Here is a 19,362-nt window from a genome sequence, read left to right as displayed (position 1 = left end):
CATGCTCATCAAACTCTTAAGAGAACTCTGGTATCTAAATGGACAAACTTCCATAATTATCCATTATTATTATCACTGAAATTATCTTCCAAGCCTAGATAATACTGAAATGCTTGAGTCAAAATCCTCTAAAACAGAGCAAATTCATATAGTTAAGCTATTTAATTACGTCAGATGTATATTTCAGTTTCATGCCATTTTGTTAAAAAAACAACAATAACCTGCATTTATACTGCAGATTGTGGTAAATACCTGTGCAATACTTACCCTGGGATGTAGTGAAAACAGAAGACCCATTGCAAGTGACTGCTATTCCAGTAATTGCCCTGTTTAATACAAGTAAGCTTGTGGGTGACTTCATAGATTTTGAAACTGAACCACCATACTGTAAATAGACTACAGCTGAAATCTGCTATTTGAGCTCTGTAAGAGCTAAGAAATTCAAGGAGATTAAAAACTCTACGGTGGTGTGTTATCTGCCTGGAGACAAAAATATACCTTGACATAATATGTGAAACCCCAGGACAGGATCCCTATAGTGTTCTGTAAGAACTCCATCAGAATGGACTTGCCCATGTGAGAAGATAATGGATAAATGGTTTCACATTTAGTTTTTCCAGTTCTGGATTAGCTACAAATAATCAGGAAGCTGCCTACAAGCAGATACTGAAAACCTCAAGTGTCAGGAATTGGAACTTGCACATTTTTTCTCTTTTAATTTGACACTGGCAAAGTCACTATAGGAAGAAATTTAGACAAAGCTTATGTCAGGGAATTAGGAAGCACAGAGCATCCTGCACAGCCAAAGTTCTGTTACACAGCTCTGTGTCTCATTATTTCTCAGCAGTCTTCAGGAAAAAAAAGTAATAAAAATAATCAGAAGCTGATATTTGAGTCTCTTTTCAGGATCAGATTTCTTTAATGCTAACAATCTGGTAACAGATTTCTCACTAAAAATATGACCTTGTTTCGGGGACATGATAATGTTTTCCTAGATTCGATTACAGTCACCAAGAAAGCAACTGGACTCAAGATAGCAAGAAATCCTCCTAACCAGCCCAGTCACTAGGACAGGAGATTGGGGCAAAGGAAAACCTCTTCTTTAAAATATAGCTGATGTTGTTCATTATTAGATATTTTCAAAGTTCACCTGAAAAGTGCCCCTACTGACTCTCAAATCCCTAGGAATCCACCAGAACAGTAGTTTGGTACCCGGATTAATTAGAAACCTATAGCTGGAGACAAACTGCAGTGGGCAAACTGCTCATGCAGCAGCAGCTTGTACAGTGGAACAACTTAAATGTTTAACCTTTCAAATCTGGTGGTATGAAGTTGTGTCGTCCTGACGTTATAAAAAAAAATAAATTGAAGTTTTTATCTGGCTGCTGTAATCAGTTTTAGAGAAGAGTAATCAATATCTGCCTCAGGTACTAAAATGATAATGAACTTATACAGATCTAGAGCTAAGGAAAAACAATAGCAAAAATCAAGCTGACAAATACCTTCTCTGGATTCATAACCCATCATATACTCAAGTTCAGCTTGCATAATCAAATCACTGAGTCAACTCCCAAAAAAAAGTATTTACCTAACCCATTATTCAGATTGACACACAGATCCCCCCCACCCCCCAATTCAGTGGAAGAATTTTGACTGGAAAGAATAGTACCTACTCTTTGTGAATTTTACACTGTGTATCTAATTTTAGTTTGGCAATATTGTTCCAGGCAAGTGTTATACTTTCTTCTGTCAAATCTTCAAATGATTCTTCATTTGGAGAAACTGCAATAAAATGCCATAATAAAGATCCATCACAAATAGAAAAGAAAAAGACATATTTCAAATACCTAGCTGACATAAATATGAAATTATAGAAATCACACAGAGCTTCAGGAATAAGATCCTTAGACTACGGCAAAGTGTGACAAGATCCCTAACTTTTATCCCCAAATCTCTTGCTGAATTTGCATAGGCTTCCACAGTCAAAACCAGGACTTTTCTCAACAAATTAGTGCTTTTAAACAGCAGACTTTATGGAATGTAATTCCAAAATGGAAACCAAACAAACAAAAAAAAAATCTAAAAACATCTTCATTTCACTGTTGCAAAAGTTAAGGAACTAAAAATGCAACAAAATAGAGATAATTAGATGTCGATTATAAAAAGGTCAAACCCTAGAGAAACTGTTGATGAGTGAATTAATGACTTAGGCAGTAAATCTATTTAATATACAACCATCACTATCACCACATACAACTCTCAAAGCCCCACTTGCCATTGGATGCTACAGATTGCTGCTATGCTAAGTAGCACTCCTCTGCTTCAAAGTGAAGGCCATCAAATGGTAAGTGAATTGAAGACAATCAAATGAGAGAAATCTTTCCAAGTGAAAGAAAGTGAATCTTCAGGCCAATTTACAGTTAAATCACTATATACATTATGAAGACAATAGCATCTTAGTTTCGGAGAAGTGGTTTAAGTTCTGCCCTGAACAGAAGCCTGTGAGGGCATTAAAATCCTCTTCTAGAAGAAAGTTATTCAATCAAATCTGTCTCTACAGTATGTAGTGGTATAGGGGAAAAAAAAAAATTCGTTTCCGATTTTCATTCAAGTCATGGAAAAGGAGAAAAAATTCAGATGCTTAATTTAAGTTCTTAAGGTTTACTTTGATCAAGCTAATTAATTAATTACCCCCCTAAGTCATTCCTGTTAAAAACCCAAACAAATCTTTGCATCATTTAGAATGCCTGCAGATATGGTCATTGAAACTGCTGTCACATCAGCTTGAATTTAAAGTGTCAGGAAAGGCCAGGGATGATCACACCCTCCCACAGCTTCAGAAGCAGAGGTTGAATAGTCCCAGAGGAGACCACTGGAACAGAAGATAAAATACAGGGCAACACCCATATACTGAAATTTGAAACTGGTTTGGTTTTGTTTTTCTTTAAGATTTAGTTCATGGATTTATCATGAGTTGGCTTACAGGGAAAGTAGCCAAGAGAGTTGTATAATGAGATCCTGTGGGAGAAAGAAACTACTCAAAATTACAAATCCTTCACATTGTTAGTTTATCTATTAAACATTTACCTGGAGACTCAGCTATGGAAGTGCTGTGACTAGATGTTCGAGACAAGCTTTTCAATTTCTGAATTTTCCTTTGAGGATGAGGGGTTGTAAACAACTGTTTTGGCGTCTGTCCAAACTCCAGGATTTGTGTCAGCAGAGCTACTTTTTCATTGGGATCCATAATACTTTACAAAGCAAGATATATAATTAAGCCATGGAGGCAAGTATTTTTTTCCCTCCCCTTCCCCAAAAGCATGGAACTGTGTGTGCAGTTACTACAGCATTACAGGCCATCACATATTCTTATAGAACCGATTTACTGAAGATTTACAATCATATAACAGCTTCATAACTTTGTTTATGTAAAATAACAATATTCTCAATGACTGAAAAAATGAAGCACTTCCAGAAAAGCTAGACTGAAGAAATGCTTAAGAAACAGTCTTTTAATGCAAGCTAAAACTGAGAATATGATGCTGGTTCTCTGCATATTTGGGAGAATAAAATGGAAGAGTAATACCATTCATGTACAGAGCCCTTTTACAGCTGGCAGAGAACCTGGAGAGATACTGAGAAACTTAGCTAACTGCTTTAACAAAAACATTCAGATTCTTGTTAATTACCTGTTTAAATCCACTCCTCCTTCATAAGTTAATGGGTGAAACACTGGAAAAAAAAGTTTATTTGTACAATGTAGATATACAAGGCTCATTTTGTTTGTCTTCCTATAAACAGAGCTGCATTTTTGCTCACAAATAAGCTATTTCAGCAGGCATTAGAGTTTGAGGTCTTACATTTTAATCCTGGTTTTTTACCTGAAAAGACTTAGGACTTCCTCTATGAAAGTACTGATTCCTTCTGAAACTTTCTGAAAATCTCTTGGAAGGATTGCTTACTTAAGCTTCATTAAATACCTACTCCCAGTAAATAAATATATAAACAGAAAAATAAGAAAGCAAGCACAGTTGCATAACTGGATCTTTGGTTAATTTTCAGACAGAGAACAGAAAGTAATAAAGAATGATCAGAAAGATCTGTGTATTCACCTTTCCAGGTGAATTGCCATGACGCAAATGACTTTGAGGTCTCTGCTTAAGATTATTTGCTTTGACCAAAGTTCATTCATACACAGATCCCTTCTGACTCTCTTATCTACTTAAATGTCTGCAATTCTTTATGCTAATAAAAATTCATACTGCATCAGAAGCAGCACATTATGCATAAAAAGTTCTCTCATTAATGGTCTCTTTTGAGAGGTAAAAATATAGATGCCATAATTTATATGCTGATTTACTGTATTTAAAGTCTGTGGTACATTGTAATTGACACTTATCCTCACAGGATGCTAAACCCTACAGTTCTAAAATATAGCCAATCATATGTTAAGGACGCGTAGAGAAAGTACACTGGAAAGAAATGATCAGCAGGAAAACAAGACAACCTGCCCCCAACCAAACAGTAAAAAAAACCCCAAAACCAAACAAACCCCAGCAAAACAATCCTTTTCAACTATCTTTCAATCCCATCTCAACTATCTTTCCCTGGAATTAGAAAGTACTGAGTACCAAAATGTTGCTTATCCCTACCCCCCCCCCCCCCCCCCAACTGCTGTAGTAGGAAGTTTTTATTTCTAAACTTATTACATCTTTAAGTGGAAACTATCTCAACATTTTCTGTTACTAGAAGTCCTTCAAAAGGATCAGGGGTTTTGGAATAAACACCCTAAATATCTGATCTGCTACTCTTTTTTTAAAGAGGTCGCTTCCTTATTGGGTAGTAACATACACAGCTAAAATATCAGACTGATTAATAAGTTAATGATTGGTAATACTATTAGGTGTAAAACACATCTACACAGCAGGAACATAACATTCCCCTTTGTAAGGGCCCATAGTGGCTAGATACATGTTCAGAGTAAGGTTGCAAACAGTGAAATGTCTCACATGCAGTTATGTATGTATGCAAGGACGAATCAACACACACCTTTTCATTCATTCTTCCTCTAAAGACCTGGAGCCAAATAGCCCATTCTTCCCCTTGCCAATTCTCTCAGGAGGAGGGGGAAATTGTATTGAAATTCTCTCACTGAAATTACAGTGGAGGAAGGCTAAATAACCGTGGAGGAAGGCTAAATACCTGTTTATCTGGAGACCCTGCAGGCTTCCATTTTTAATTGGGAAACAGTAATTCCATACTATATTGCCACACCATGATGTGCAAGCAATTCCCAGCAATGCTACAGAATCATCTTGTCCTCCCTCTGAAGCACATCTTCAAAGATACAAATCACCACAAAGGCAATACTGCCAGATAATCACTATTTCCAATAAGGATCAAGCATTCAAAGCACAATTATGAACACAAAACAAAATAAGCATTACAGATACGTTGTGATTTACCATTCCTGCCTAATTGAGGCATCCCCTATTTTTGCTAGTTCTATAAATGGGTATTTACCATTGTGAGCTGCAACTGCTTCACTTCCTTTCTGCTTGTAGCCAAATATGATGTCAATCCACTCATGAAGATGTTCTGATACATATGGACTTTCTAAAGCCTCTTGGCACTTCTGAAGAAAGTCATCAGGACCTGACAAGATAAAGGTTAATGAAAGGAGAAAATATATCCCTTTCAGTATTGGTATGCATCTTTCTTCCTCCTCATTCTTAAAAAGCCAACAAAACACTCCACACTAAATGCTAATTTTCGTATAAAAATTAAAAGCACCTATTAATTATGTCAGTGCTTTAAAGAAAGAGCTCATTTAGAAGAAACCGGAATAGACATTTTTGTGGAATTTTGATTCCAGCAATCTTGAATTAATTAATAATACAAGAAGTTTGACTATTATTACCTGATGCCCAAGGTGGAAGCTCTACATCTTCAACCATCTTTCCACCTTGCCTTTTTCCCAAGTCCAACTTCAAACTATTTACTAGAAAACTAGAATCATTTTCATAAAATTCTGGAATCAACTGGAATTTTAAAAAACAAACAAACAAAAAAAAAAAAACGAGTTTTGATATTAGCTTTGCTTTCATCACTTAAACATATCAATCAGTGGAAAGAAAGTTATTAAAGTTCATATGTCAAGCCCTAAAGTTGGGCAGGCTTTCCAGGTTTTCCCTACAAGACAGTTCTCTGAGCTAAACTGCTAAATTCAGAGTGGCACATGTTTTAACACGTAATGTGTGACACATGAATCCATAGCACCTACGAGTATCTTCAGAACTCTCACTGCATAGCTACATTCTCATTTTTAAGACATCAAGTAAGAGTCAAGACTAAAATCTAGAATAAAACTATGACAAATTTCAGAGGTAAAATCAATTATTTAAATACCACCATATCTAACCATTAACTCTAGACTATTTTTAAAGGCATCACTGTATTAAATAATGTTTCTTTGATAAAGGAGTACTTACTATGTGACAGTTTGTTCTTCTCAACACATTCTAGAAGTCAGGGTTTTTCAGGGCTCAAAAACCCAAGATACTACTTCTACAGTTTAACTCTCCGGATGAAGCATTGCAATAAAGCCAATCCTTACAAGACTCCAGCAAACAATATATAAAATTGTCTTTTCAGCCTTATTCCACACTCTGGTTAATTCCCATGTATTTCTACTAACATTCACAATGATACTTCTGTTAAACTAAAAGCCAGAAAGCAGGCACAGATGAGTAAACATGGAGTTGATATGGGATTAATATACAGTTAATAAAGGATTCATAAAATGCAGCCACCAGTCTCACAAAAAAACCAAAAAACCCAAAAACCTATCACACACAACTGAAAAGCAGAAACAGGAACAAAAACCAACCTAACACACTCCAACCAAACACTCTCAAATCAACAGTAGATGAGAAAGCTAAGCACAGATGAGAAGATTTGAATAATATTCCAGCCATTTATTTACCTCTTTGAAATCTGTTGCACCATCCAAACAGTTTTTCCAGGTTTCTGCAATGCTAGATAAGACAGATCAATCACACATTTGTTAAAAAAAAAAAAAAATTGAGGCTTTGCACTCCCCATCGATGCATATTTGAAAACAAAACCAGCCTAATTATAGACAAAATGTAAACAAACCTGTTGAACATTCTGTCAGCGTGATCAAACTTTCCATTCTGCAGACAGAGCATGTATTCTGGAGCTAAGGAGAGGAAAAACAGCATCAGCTTGCTCCAAACCTTGTCTGCTTTGGAGGTAAGCGTCTGCTCAGAGAGCTTATAAAAGGTGTCTTACCAACTCTAACGAGATAAAACAAAACATAACCCGGAGAAGAATAATGGCTTCCATACATGAACTTGGGCTCTGGCATTTCCCGGTAACGTGTCTGCAGCATAGGAAGAAGAAAGAAACGTCTGTTTCAAATCAGCACTGCTGCTTTGCCTCAATACTGAACACATACACACTGTTTCTTTTTAAAGACACAGATTAGGACCATCCTCCCTCAATTTTTCTTCTAATGATAAAATAAACTCTTAAGTTCTAATATCCATGCAGCTTTAATCAGAGAAGTAAATCAATATGGCAAAATGACTGTCATAACTGATCATCCAGAACTATCAGGTTTTCAGTGGTTTTTTTCCTCTCTCACTTTAGCACATAACTGCAGTGACTCAAATTCAAAGAAGTTCGAACAAATGCTTCTTTTTTGTCTTTCACATGAGGATTCATAACAGTATGGAAGAACATAGTGACTTCCATCAAACTGAGACATTCCTTCCTGTCTGAAGCTTCTATGCATTACCCTAAAATGTATCATAATACAAACAGAATTACTTGTACTGCAGTAAGCATGAAGCCAATAACAGTTTGAGGGAAGTCAGATCTTAGAAGCAAGACTTTATTTACTGTTAATGTAAACACAATATTGTTCATATTCTCTTGTCTTCCACAATCTTAGGAAGCTGTATGATTTTGAAATATTTTAATTTTTTTTATTAATATAATGGAGTTAATTCTGGCAGTATTTTTTCTAATGTTCTGTATATTATTTTGAAATAATTAACTTTCCATAGAAGACAATAATTTTAAACACATAATTAAAAACCAAGTAACTGAGGACCTTCTAAGTCTCTAAGTATGTGTTTGACAGCTTATGAAACAAAAGCCAGCCTACCTTGAGAAATAGAAAAACTTGGTGCATTATTATAAGTATATAGAATTTTCAAGTTAGTGCTCTGACCTCCATGGATCCAAATTTCCTCCCTTTAAAGTACTCTCCCTCAAATTCAGTATTTTTCTTAAATGGAAATACTTAAGATTTCTACTACTTATTCTTATTTCTTTCAAACATGTATTTTACATTACACACTTAAATCCACGGATTTTGAAGTTTCATAAATTCATGTATGTTTATAGCATCTCAATGCCACCATATATACATTAATTGGATTTTGGGATATTATTTTAAAAGTAAGGCAAAACTTTCAAAAGTATACAGGTATGAAAAGTTAGTAAGACAGAGGAAATGGATTCAAATAATTTTAAATTAGCACTTACAAAACCAGTTCTGATGAAATTAAGCCAGAAAATAAATATGGAATGGTCATAGGTGTGTTTGCTTCTGATAAAGTTTATAGCTAACTTTTGATAGAATAATTCCCAAGACATAATTCCCAAAGCTTGCTGGACAAAACTCCTTTTATTACCAGTATGTACAAGGCACAAAATGTTCAGCATATAAATACCAAGATATACATACCACAAGTCTATCCAGCCTTTCCTTATTCAGGGCACCAACTGGTTTACTAAGGTCACGAAATGTTTCAGGCTTTGTCAGATCTTAAAAAAAAAACAAACCAAATGCCTACTTAAAGACTCCAAGGATTCTACTAGACTTTAATGTACTCTAATCAATATTTAAAAACCAAACCCAAAAACCCCCTTACCTATCCAAGCAGCAACAAAGCAAACAAAAGCCAACATAGAACCCCTCCAGTAATTTTCTCCCTCCCTACTAACTGCAATCCCATAAAGACTTACTGTGAATAGCTACTCATCTTCCTTCCAAGTATGTATAATCTCATAGCTTTTTCTTAAGAACTAATAGTTAATCTATGGGGCAGTTACTACAAGTAGTATCATCTAATCAAGGTATTGCTACCAAAGGCGCAAAAGCAGCTGGTATCATCTTCTCCCTACTCATTAACCACTCTGTCAGGCTACAGTTAAGTCCCACCATATAATCAGATTGAAGTGTTTGAGCAGGTGTTGATGAATACCACAAGATTCCCCTACTCTGCTTCTTGCAGGGGGACACAATCCTCAAAAGGACAAAATCCCAACACAAACTGCACTACGACCCTTAATCAAGGAGCCTATTCAGGCACAAGCCTTGTCAGCCTCTTGCATTCAATTTGCAATGCTAAGAATCATAAAAGAACACCTGGATTCTACACATTTCAGTGCATCTAACTAGTTTAAAAAAAAAAAAAAAAGTAATTTTACTGCTTTTTTTCCATTTATAAGAATCACAACATCTTTGAATGCTCAGTACTGCTGATCTGCAAAGCAACCAAGCAGATGTTTGGTACATATTCTCTATCTGAGGAGTGCAATACTTAAAAGAAAAAGGTGATGTATTTTGTTCTCTAAGCTAAAGGGGCGGGGTAAGACCACAAGAAAACACCCAAGACCACTAATGCTAGGTTCATTTTGATAAAACATGAAGTTTATGTAGTGTAAAAACCTCCCCACACATTTCAGGTTGGTCATGATACACTAACACGCTTTTTCATATACACATACCTAACACTGAACTAGAGTAGTCTGCTATGATCCAAGGAAATACAGGATACTGGGAGAGATCGTTGCAGCTTCTATCAGCCAGGTTGTTGAGATGGAGAAGATACTGGTAATTTGATATATGTCCTCGCTGCCACTGCAACACGTAACTTTCAGCTGTGTGCTCTGCAATATGATTTTCTGAAATAAAATAAAATAAAACAAAACATTAAGAGTTGGGAGGTTTGGAGTTTAGCCCCTAAGTTATACTGCGATTAACATTATGCAAGATACTGTAAAACAATTAAAGGCACAGTTTCTTAATAGAACAAGTCAGAATTAACTGGCAACTTCATGTCGCCATAGCTACCATACTTCACACATTTTTTAATATCTCTGCACATGGGTCTCAATTGCATTGGTCAAAAAAAAAAACCCATAAAGAAGGAGTGCTGAAACCAAACACAGTAAGAATGGATGAATATTTACATAGGAATGGAAAAATACTTGCAGACCATGAACATCTCTCAGCAATCTGTTAACCTTTACGATTTCAATTTCTAGAAGCAGTTCTGCTTGAGTCAAGAAAAAAATCAAATCTATTTTCCTACTGTAACCAAGGACGCCCACTATCAGTAATTTGTGGAAAGAAGTCATGTATGTACATGAACAGGATTTAATTTCACATCCACTAAAACAAAGTAGAGGGAAAGAAAATTGGCCCATGCTCAAAAAACTAGGAATTATGCACCTGGAGTTCTCTTTGAAATATAGGCAGGAGCTCAGTACATTCAAACTGCACTACCCTGCTTATTAGCTGTAATGTCAAGGTATGCTGCTGAAAAAATAGGTTATTTATTTATTTTTAAACTTTCTTCCATTGATTCTGTATACAGCACCTGGGCAAGTACCTGAAATTGCAGAATTGAAGGACTGCAACCATGGCATGATGGAAAGAAAAAAACTTGGATTAGATTATGACAAGCCTCTATTTTAGCCTCTATTTCAGCATAGGATAGAAAGACATTTTCCCATCTTTCCTTCACTGGAAAGACATAGTTCAATCTTTCCTTCACTTTTGGACTTGAAATTCTACAAGTAAAAAGCATTAGCACGTTCAAAGAGAGGCTCTTCTGCTGCCAGAGAGATACCGAGGTGCTACAAACACTTTTAGGGAAAGGGCCCAACATTTTTTATTTCTAAGTTCCAACATCATCAGCATTCTCATCTACACCTTGAAATTTCACCTTAGAAAATTATCCAGAAAAAGTCTGAAGCAGGGTAACAGCATGCAGTATTTTAACAACAGAGAAAATGATGTCAGAATCTATTTCCTTTCCAAAGAAAAATATAAAATACTATAAGAAAGTTATCATTCCTTTGTGGCCCTTCCTTTTTATTTTGTGAAGCAGGAGGGAAATGTCAACTAATATTTAGGTGAATTCATTGAAACAGAACCAGAGTCCTGGCACAATAATAAAATAGCACAAAATTTACATAAGCATTTTCAATATTGGCAGTAAGTATGAATTGCAATGTTTCAAATTACAGAAAAACTCAGCCTTTTCCTCCCTTTTTTTTTTTTCCAGGACCCACACATTTTAGGAAGTTTCTGTTTACAATCTGCAAAAAGATAACCATCCCTTTCTAGGAAGTAATGCATACAAGATTTAATAGAAATGAGAATTCAACTGTTTCAGAATGGCAATTTTCATCAACCACTCCTAAGACTGAGGAAAGTTCAGGTACTTATGTGTGCATTGGAAATCCACCTATTACAGGAAGTTTTTCAATAGGGTCTTAACTGAGGACTTGGGGGATCCACACACAAGCTAGTCTATATTTTTTCAGCAAAACACAATTTAGTTATTTATCCCTTACTTTGAAGATAGTGTTATGTGGCTTTGTTTGCTTCATTTGTTTGATTTTTGGGGTTTTTTTGGGTTTTTTTAAGGGGGGAAAGGGGGCTGTTAAATGACAGTATGTATCAAATTGCAAATTAAAAAAAATTGTTTTGCCTCAACAATGCCTCCTCAGCTTTCACACTCAGCTCTTCAAACACAACCAAACTGGTGCCATTTCACAACATTCATTCTGATCTTTGCTCCTTTCTATTAAAAATTATTACAGCCTATATATCTGTTTATTTTTTCTCATTCTTCCCACACATCAACAGAGCAAAATCCAGGCAAATTTCCCTTCCCAAGGTACTACACACTACATTAATAAATAAATACTCCAAACCTATATATTTTGCAATAAGGCGATAGACCTCATCTCGATCCTGACAGTTGTAGAATTTCAAGTAGATGTCAGAACATAGATCGTTTTCTGTGCAAAATACTTCAAGTCCCTGAAATATTAAAGGTGGGGGGGAAACAAATGAGAGCAATCATTAACAACCTGTAGTACTCGTGGTTTTTAACAGAATGTTCCACTTACTAAAAAGTCTTATGACTCTAAACTCGGTAGCAGCTTTGCCCACAAAATCTAACATACTGAATTTTCTATTTCTAGTCACAGGAGCATTCAGTTCAGAGTGAACCAATAGGTTGTCTCTGTCTGGATTGATTAGGCCTAGGTAATAGACACTTAATTCTTTGCATTAACTCCATTCACTTAGGCAAAAAAAAAAAAGTATATTTGGTTTAAATGTGTTTTGAGACAAAAAAAATCCACAAGATTGACATTTCGGCGCTAACACTGAAAGAACACAACTGAGGTTTCACTGCAGAGCTCTTGATATTCCTCAGTCATGTACAGCAGGAATCATCACTCCACATTAGTCTCAATATGAAGCAGTGACAAAACTTCATCCATTAATCAATCCAGAGAAAATACACCAAGAGAGAAAAATTCATTGTCCTGTGATAGGTGCTTGAGATAAATTGAATTAATTGCTCCCTAACGGGACTCTCTTCTCCTATGCTGACTGCTTATGAAACAAGTTTTTCATCCTTGTCAGAATTCACTCTGTTTTCATCTTTTTGACAGCACAGGAAAAGGAAACACTTAAAAAACCAGAAAGGATCATTGAGTACTGTTCACTATTTAATAGAGAATTTAGGAACGCATGGTTTTTACCTAATGATACAGACTGTTTCAGGTGATCTCTTTAAGAAACCATATATACAGCATGACAAATAAAAAAAAAAAAAAAAAAAATCTTGAGCTTACCAGTGGCATCAACCCATGTCTTCTTTTATAGATGCGACGCACATTTTGCAGTGTTATTTGTACTACTGGTTTCTGTGGGGGATGAGGGAGGGGGAAGAAAAGATGGAAACATTCTAGTAGGTTTATGTTCTTCTACCTTACCCTCCTCAGAAAATCTGAAGTTTTCCTTGAGTACAGATATTAACAATATGAAAATAATATCCATCCATGTTATTTTAGTAGTGGAATAGTGATGCTAAGCAGTTATGTTAGAAAGAAGAAGCTTGTCTTTGCTGTTGGTTTTTGCCTGAGCAGCAGAGCAGTTTAGGAATAAGTAAGCAGTAGTGCATTATCCCCGGGTCTGTCACCAGTAGCAGCGCTCATGCACCAGAGAAGCAGAACACGACGAACTCGATCAAAAGGAACCCTCGGGCTGCTAGGCGAACTGTGCCAAGGGTGCCACCTGGTGGGTGGAACCAGAATGGCACTGTTATCCCCCTGAAACTCCCTTTCCTTGCTTGGACTTACTTCCAGCACCTCCGAATCATAGAGTAATTCAGGTAGGAAGGGACCTTTGAAGGTTATCTAGTCCAACCCCTCTGCAGTGAGCAGGGACATCTTTAACTAGACCAGGTTACTATGAGTGTGGTCCCACCTAACCTTGAATATTTCCAGGGATGGGGCATCCACCCCCTCTCTGGACAACCTGTGTCAGTGATTTACCACCCCCATTGTAAAGACCTTTTTTCCCTCTATTTAGTTTGAATCCAACTTGTTCTAGTTTAAAACTATTACCCTTGGCCTATAGCAAAAAGCCTCGCTATAAAGTCTGCCCCCCAAATTCCTCCTCCTTTGTCAAATATGCTTTCTCCAATCCCCTTTTTCATTCTCTGCACTAGCTCCAAATATTCCTTCCTCGTCACAGGCATGATCTCTCTAATTCAATGTTCTTTTCAGAGCACTCAGAACTTTCCCTTTATTTCCCCTGTGTCTGAGTCCCCAGACACCACTGAATCTTCTGCTTGTCTTTTCCTTGTCCTTAGGGCACTCAAATCAGGCAGATTCCTTTCTTGCCTCACAGGGTACCAGCAGATGAGAGCACTAGAGGAATGCTCCAGTCCTCAGCCCTGGGGAGGGAACTGGCAGTTCAGCAGTGGGATTAGAGGATGGGTCTAGCTTGGTACTTCATCCCTGGCCAGACTATGCTCCACCAGCCTGCAGGACCAGTCATACCCAGCTGGAACAGCACCAGGGCTGCTGATGTAATCTCACATGCTGACAAGCATATTGGAAAAAAAAAATTAATCTGAGAATTAAAGTTTTCTAGTGGTTTTGCTACTGCCATGTCCATACTAAAGGTATTTCACAGAATCATAGCTAAGTCAGTGGCCTGCTGAGATGATCACTACTGTTTCTATGAGAAAGTTCCAAAGCAATAGTCCATCAGCAACACACACTCAGTTTTCCTCCAGAGAAAGAAATGGTCAGTTTAATAGAAAACCTAGCTAAGAGCTCCCAAAGTAAACTACATGTATATAAAGCTCTCACTAAGTTGGAACAGTATCAGACTAAGATTGAGAAATTTATCTTAAATGAAATGAAACAAATAGTGATCTTGAAATATTAATAGAGAATGAGCAAAGGATATTTTGTGCTTTGTCAGTAGGAGGTAAACTTTAAGCAAGTTAGCACAGAATGAAGCCTCACAGAGAGAGATACACTCAATGCAGCAGAGATCAAAGGAAATCTAATGACCTTCTAAATATAACTGAAAATAGTCGCCTTGGAAATGTGCTCTATGTGCATTTCAGAAAAAAAGTGCAGAGAATTAAAACTGTCCACTAGCAGGGCAGCGTGCTCACATTGTAAGCAAGACCATCTATGAGGCACTTACAGGATATCCATTAAGAGGCTGGAAGTACAAGTTAGCATCACTAACGCACACATGCCCTGGATTAGTCACCAGTGGCGTCACCATTTCTGCTTTACATTCCATATGCAGCGTTTCAGAAATGCTTTGAAATCTACAAGTGAAGAAAAGGAGTAAGTTTACCTCCAGTTCTTACTTTGGTAGAGGCAACCTTAAATTACTTAGAAAGGTTTTAGTTAGCTTATAGCCTTGGGACATCAGAATGGGGACTTCACTAAGCCTATTTTACACAGGAATAAAGTTCTTTTTTGGGACTACCACTTTAAAAGGCATTCCAGAAAGGAACACTGCTAAATTCTGCTCCAGTCTCAGGGCAGTTAAGTCAGCTGACTTTTCTAGAACTATAGTTTTATTTGGCATATACTGACACGGAATTGCAACAAATTCTCAGGGAAATGAAACATTTTGGAGACAAAGTAACACATTCATCTTCTCAACACAGAATTGCCCACTCTACATTCCAGATGCTTCAGAATACTAAGAAGCTAACTCTCTGAATTAGAGAACTTACACCAACTCAACCAGCCATCTAACTATTAGTGCAGTAGACTAAACAACCAACAAGATGAAAATGATTTCCCAGAAGAAAATGATTAGAAAAGTACCTGTATTTATCAAATGAAGTCCTAGCCAAGCGTGATTGTAATATAGCAGTTATCTAATGTGGAAGGAAAGAAAAATTAATATGGTATCTGATTCAAATGCAATGAGAACTTAGTTATTAAACAGTGATATCACAATTTCATTATTAAGCAGGGATATTAGAAATAATCAGACACTCACCATGGCAGCTTGATCTCCCATCTTATCTAGACAAGAAGCCCTGTAAAGCTAAACAATGAGCTTTAAGTGAAACAGCACAGAGATGTCCCACACAGCTCAGAAGTCAACAGAAACAGGAGGGGCTTTAGCAATCTTGGTGATGGCATACTAAAAGAACTATTACAATTTCTTTTTAAAGTAGGAAATATTTATTCACTTCTACTGCCATGTTACTACTTCGCTTAGTTGTAACTGCATCCTGAAAGGTAATATGGGTCACTTACAACAGTTGTCAGAACTAGATGCTCTGTTCAAGCCCACATTTTAAAAATAGATACTCCAAGGTTTTCACCTTGAATACAAATAAAGCTCTACACTTAAAATCAAAAGATGCTGTGATGAACTATGCAGAGATATCAAATAGCCACATACCTGATGTAGAGTTTGCACAACATCTCCTACTTTCCAAGCAACATCCAGTTGGAATAAGTGTTCTGTTCTACCCTAAAATAGAATGTACATTTACTATGAATTAATTTCAAATAGAAATCAGTGGAAAAAAAAATAAAATTAAGGTAAGCAAAACTAAAGACCCCTAAATAATAAGACTCTAAAACCCAGTAAAACTATGCTATTAAAGGTTTTGTTATATGTCAAAGATTGCAAAAGCAGATGTTGATCTTTTTTCTTTACAAATATATCTTCCCTGGGGAAAGCTCTCTGTGCAGTGTTGTTTAATACAATACAGCACAATAGCTCTGAAGTGAATAAGTTAATGCAGTGCAAACATCAATAAATGAAAAAGTAGTACCTGTTCTACCTATTTTAATATCTATTTTAAACACATGTAAATATAGAACTAGCAAATGACATGTTACATTTTAAACAGCTACTGTATTTCTTATAGATGAAAGACACCAGTCCATCAAATCTTTAAAGACTAGGCTAAAAAAGTTAGTCACTCTCATCTACATAAGTAGTTTTGAGCTGAAAAGATCCCAAATCCAATCACAGTCTATTTTGACTAGTCATTCACAAAAGCCTCACTAACACATCAACCAGCTTATGTGGCACACTCATTTTTCTCCTACGAAGTTTTCACAGCTTTCTTAAGCGTCATCTTATAGTAGACATTTCTGGTTTTACTTAAGTATATTAAAAGTATGTGTATGGATCAACTGGCAATAGCTTTACTCACAACTCATATTTAGCAAAGGTTGTTGAATACTTTCATGACCCCTGAATGTAGTATAAAACTATATCGACATGTTTCTGTAGTGTTTTTTGACTTCTCATGCTAGACTTCAAACAAAAAAGCAACAAAGTGATCAGTAAGACTAAAGCAAGACATTGGTCAGTAGATGCAACTGGATTAATCTTAAACTGAAGGAAGGAAGACATGAAAATCTAGATGATCTTCACTGTAATGTAAGTGATCTGAGCTGAACTGACAAAAATGCAAGAGGAAAGCATGCTTTGAAAAGCAAATGGAACTGGATTATAGGGAGACATTAAATTCAGTAGCAATTTAGATAAAAGCCTTGTAACGTTTCACCCAGAGCATCGTTTTCCTTCAACAGGAAAAAAACACAGCTCTCAGAAATCCTAGTGAATGGTCTACAAGTATTGCTTACAGCCAACAATGTGACAGTTTTTGTGAGCAGTTGTCTCTGTAACTCTTCAGCCATATTCAAAGACAAGAGCTCAATATTTTGTAATTGATCTGAAACAATCAAAGAAAGACATGGAAGATAAAAAGTATGACTCAATTTCAGTGACATATGGAACTGGCAACAATTCAACAGAAGATATTCAGCAGCAACAGAAAAAAATCAGAAAAGATTGAAGGTGAACTAGATTTCTTGTTTTAAAATGCAGAGAAAACGCTGCACTTCAGCTAAGTAAATTGTGATGGTTAACTGTCAGAAATGTTTTAGCTGTGGATGAATCATAACTTAGAAGAAAATGAAGTGAAGAGCTTTCCAAACAACCCTTCTGATTCTTTCCTTTTCCACTGTGTTGGAAATGAGATAAGGTATTTGTCTGATACTTAATAAATCCTGCACATGTCTGCAAAACAGATCATAGAAGGACTAGAAGACAAAATAGGTTCAACACATGAAGAATTATCAGAATAAAAAAAACAAAGAAAAAAACCTTTTAAGTCCTAGTTCAGAGGCAGATCTAATCACAAAACCAACCGAAAGCACTTGTTGAGAGAACAGAGATCCTCTCTTGTCTCTTTACTATTCACTATAGTAATACAGATTTATAGAATCCATCATTCTTGAGGTTTCCTACTTAAACAAAAACAATATTGAGACATATAATTCTATCTTTTTCAACTCTTGGGCAAAAAGTGAATTAACTCTGAAAAATAAAAGTTTTTCATTTGTGTCTTAACTAATCTCACAATTTAAGCAAAGAACTCTTACTTGTATGCTTTGAAGCCTCCAGGCTCAGAATTGGAGCAGACTGACCCCATCAGCATAAAGCCAGGAGCAAGCTCCAATTTCTGCTGTGAGCAGCCTTATCCACCACTACTTTCAAATGAGAACACTCAGCTGGGAAATATCAATTAGTAATCTCTCATCTGAGCAGAATCTCAGCAATCTCAGTCTGAGCAGAACTGAGGAGAAGCCACTTAGCCAGGATGCAGTGTCCACTGTACACGAGCAGTCAGCTGACAGCTCTGACTTTTGAGCCCATAGAGCTGTACATCAAGATACATAGCAAGTGTCAAGTCTGCAGCATGTCCTTCAAGAAGCATCAGAAAGCCATCACAGAAGAATTCAGACATGCTTTTTCAATATTTTTTTAAAAATACTTTTTTTAAAAGCTTCACTGTCATATTTCTCAAATGATAATTATCTTACTCTTTCAGAAATAAGAACATAAATCCTTACAAAACTCCAGTTTGCTAAGAGCAGTGAAAAAATATATACTTACTCTTACTGTTTTATAGGGTGCAATAACATTTCTTTCTTTAATGAGAAAAACCTGAAAGAATAATAGACATTACAGATTCACACCTTAAAAAATAATATAATTAATCAGAACTACTGGTAAATACAAAGCTAAGAACACGGTTTAAGCAAGCAAAACACTGAGTTGTAATATCCTGCTTTAACTACCCCAGATAAACTGCAGAAAAACAATGAGCTTTTACACCAGCTAACTGCAAGGAGGGCAAGAGTCCAATTTTGTTCAGAGGCTTACTTATACAGTTGATTAGCGGCTTTTATCCTAATCATATGATCATGAAGGAGCTACATTCAGAGGGGCAGATCCTTTCCCTCTTTTAGTGGCTCAAGGTTCTGCCCAAACAGGAATTACTCCAGACTGGCAACACGCAACACACACTGTGCAAACTTTCTCAAATGAATGCCTTTCTTCTGCTCCTAAACGTTTTGCCTCCAGCTCCAACCACAATGAACACCAGATTTCCTCCCTCATCCAAAACTGCTTTCCAACAGTTTTATTTCTCTGGTGTTAGCCTTATCTCTGAGAATGTCTTTCCTCTCCAAAACCCACATAAAACTACTCTCCTTCTTCAGAACATTCTCACGACTCCTATAAAAAGACCTGACTGGTAGCACACTAATTAGTACACTGCGCCTTACTATGCACCATCTAAAAGGCAACAAGCCAGAAATAAGTTATGGTTTTGCTGTCTGCAGAGAAGGCTCAAATTTGCTAAATCTCAGGCCCAA

At 36.4% G+C, this 19,362-nt stretch overlaps 1 protein-coding gene across 3 annotated transcripts in view; it reads right to left on the bottom strand.

The window, feature by feature from the left end:
• The window catches only part of NSMAF (neutral sphingomyelinase activation associated factor), a 38,150-nt gene that overhangs the window by 6,439 nt on the left and 12,349 nt on the right, over positions 1–19,362 (bottom strand). Inside the window, exons 1-19 of one of the 3 annotated variants that reach the window (XM_084213880.1) lie at positions 18,599–18,649; positions 17,284–17,372; positions 16,082–16,153; positions 15,671–15,718; positions 15,493–15,545; positions 14,852–14,981; positions 12,979–13,050; positions 12,046–12,154; positions 9,826–10,002; positions 8,780–8,859; positions 7,315–7,405; positions 7,159–7,222; positions 6,986–7,037; positions 5,921–6,041; positions 5,524–5,655; positions 3,690–3,732; positions 3,088–3,251; positions 1,674–1,782; positions 268–326 (exon numbers count right to left, since the gene is read on the bottom strand). In XM_084213880.1, the coding sequence (XP_084070006.1) occupies positions 268–326; positions 1,674–1,782; positions 3,088–3,251; positions 3,690–3,732; positions 5,524–5,655; positions 5,921–6,041; positions 6,986–7,037; positions 7,159–7,222; positions 7,315–7,405; positions 8,780–8,859; positions 9,826–10,002; positions 12,046–12,154; positions 12,979–13,050; positions 14,852–14,981; positions 15,493–15,545; positions 15,671–15,718; positions 16,082–16,153; positions 17,284–17,337 (1,630 nt within the window). In that variant the 5' untranslated portion in view covers positions 17,338–17,372; positions 18,599–18,649. Of the gene's footprint in view, positions 1–267; positions 327–1,673; positions 1,783–3,087; positions 3,252–3,689; positions 3,733–5,523; positions 5,656–5,920; positions 6,042–6,985; positions 7,038–7,158; positions 7,223–7,314; positions 7,406–8,779; positions 8,860–9,825; positions 10,003–12,045; positions 12,155–12,978; positions 13,051–14,851; positions 14,982–15,492; positions 15,546–15,670; positions 15,719–16,081; positions 16,154–17,283; positions 17,373–18,598; positions 18,650–19,362 lie in introns of those variants that run through there. The other 2 variants (XM_084213879.1, XM_084213881.1) reach the window with 2 other exon arrangements.

Source organism: Fringilla coelebs, assembly GCF_963513975.1.
Source record: "Fringilla coelebs genome assembly, chromosome: 1".
Lineage (NCBI taxonomy): Eukaryota > Metazoa > Chordata > Aves > Passeriformes > Fringillidae > Fringilla > Fringilla coelebs.
This window is presented reverse-complemented; position numbering and strand designations above follow the sequence as displayed.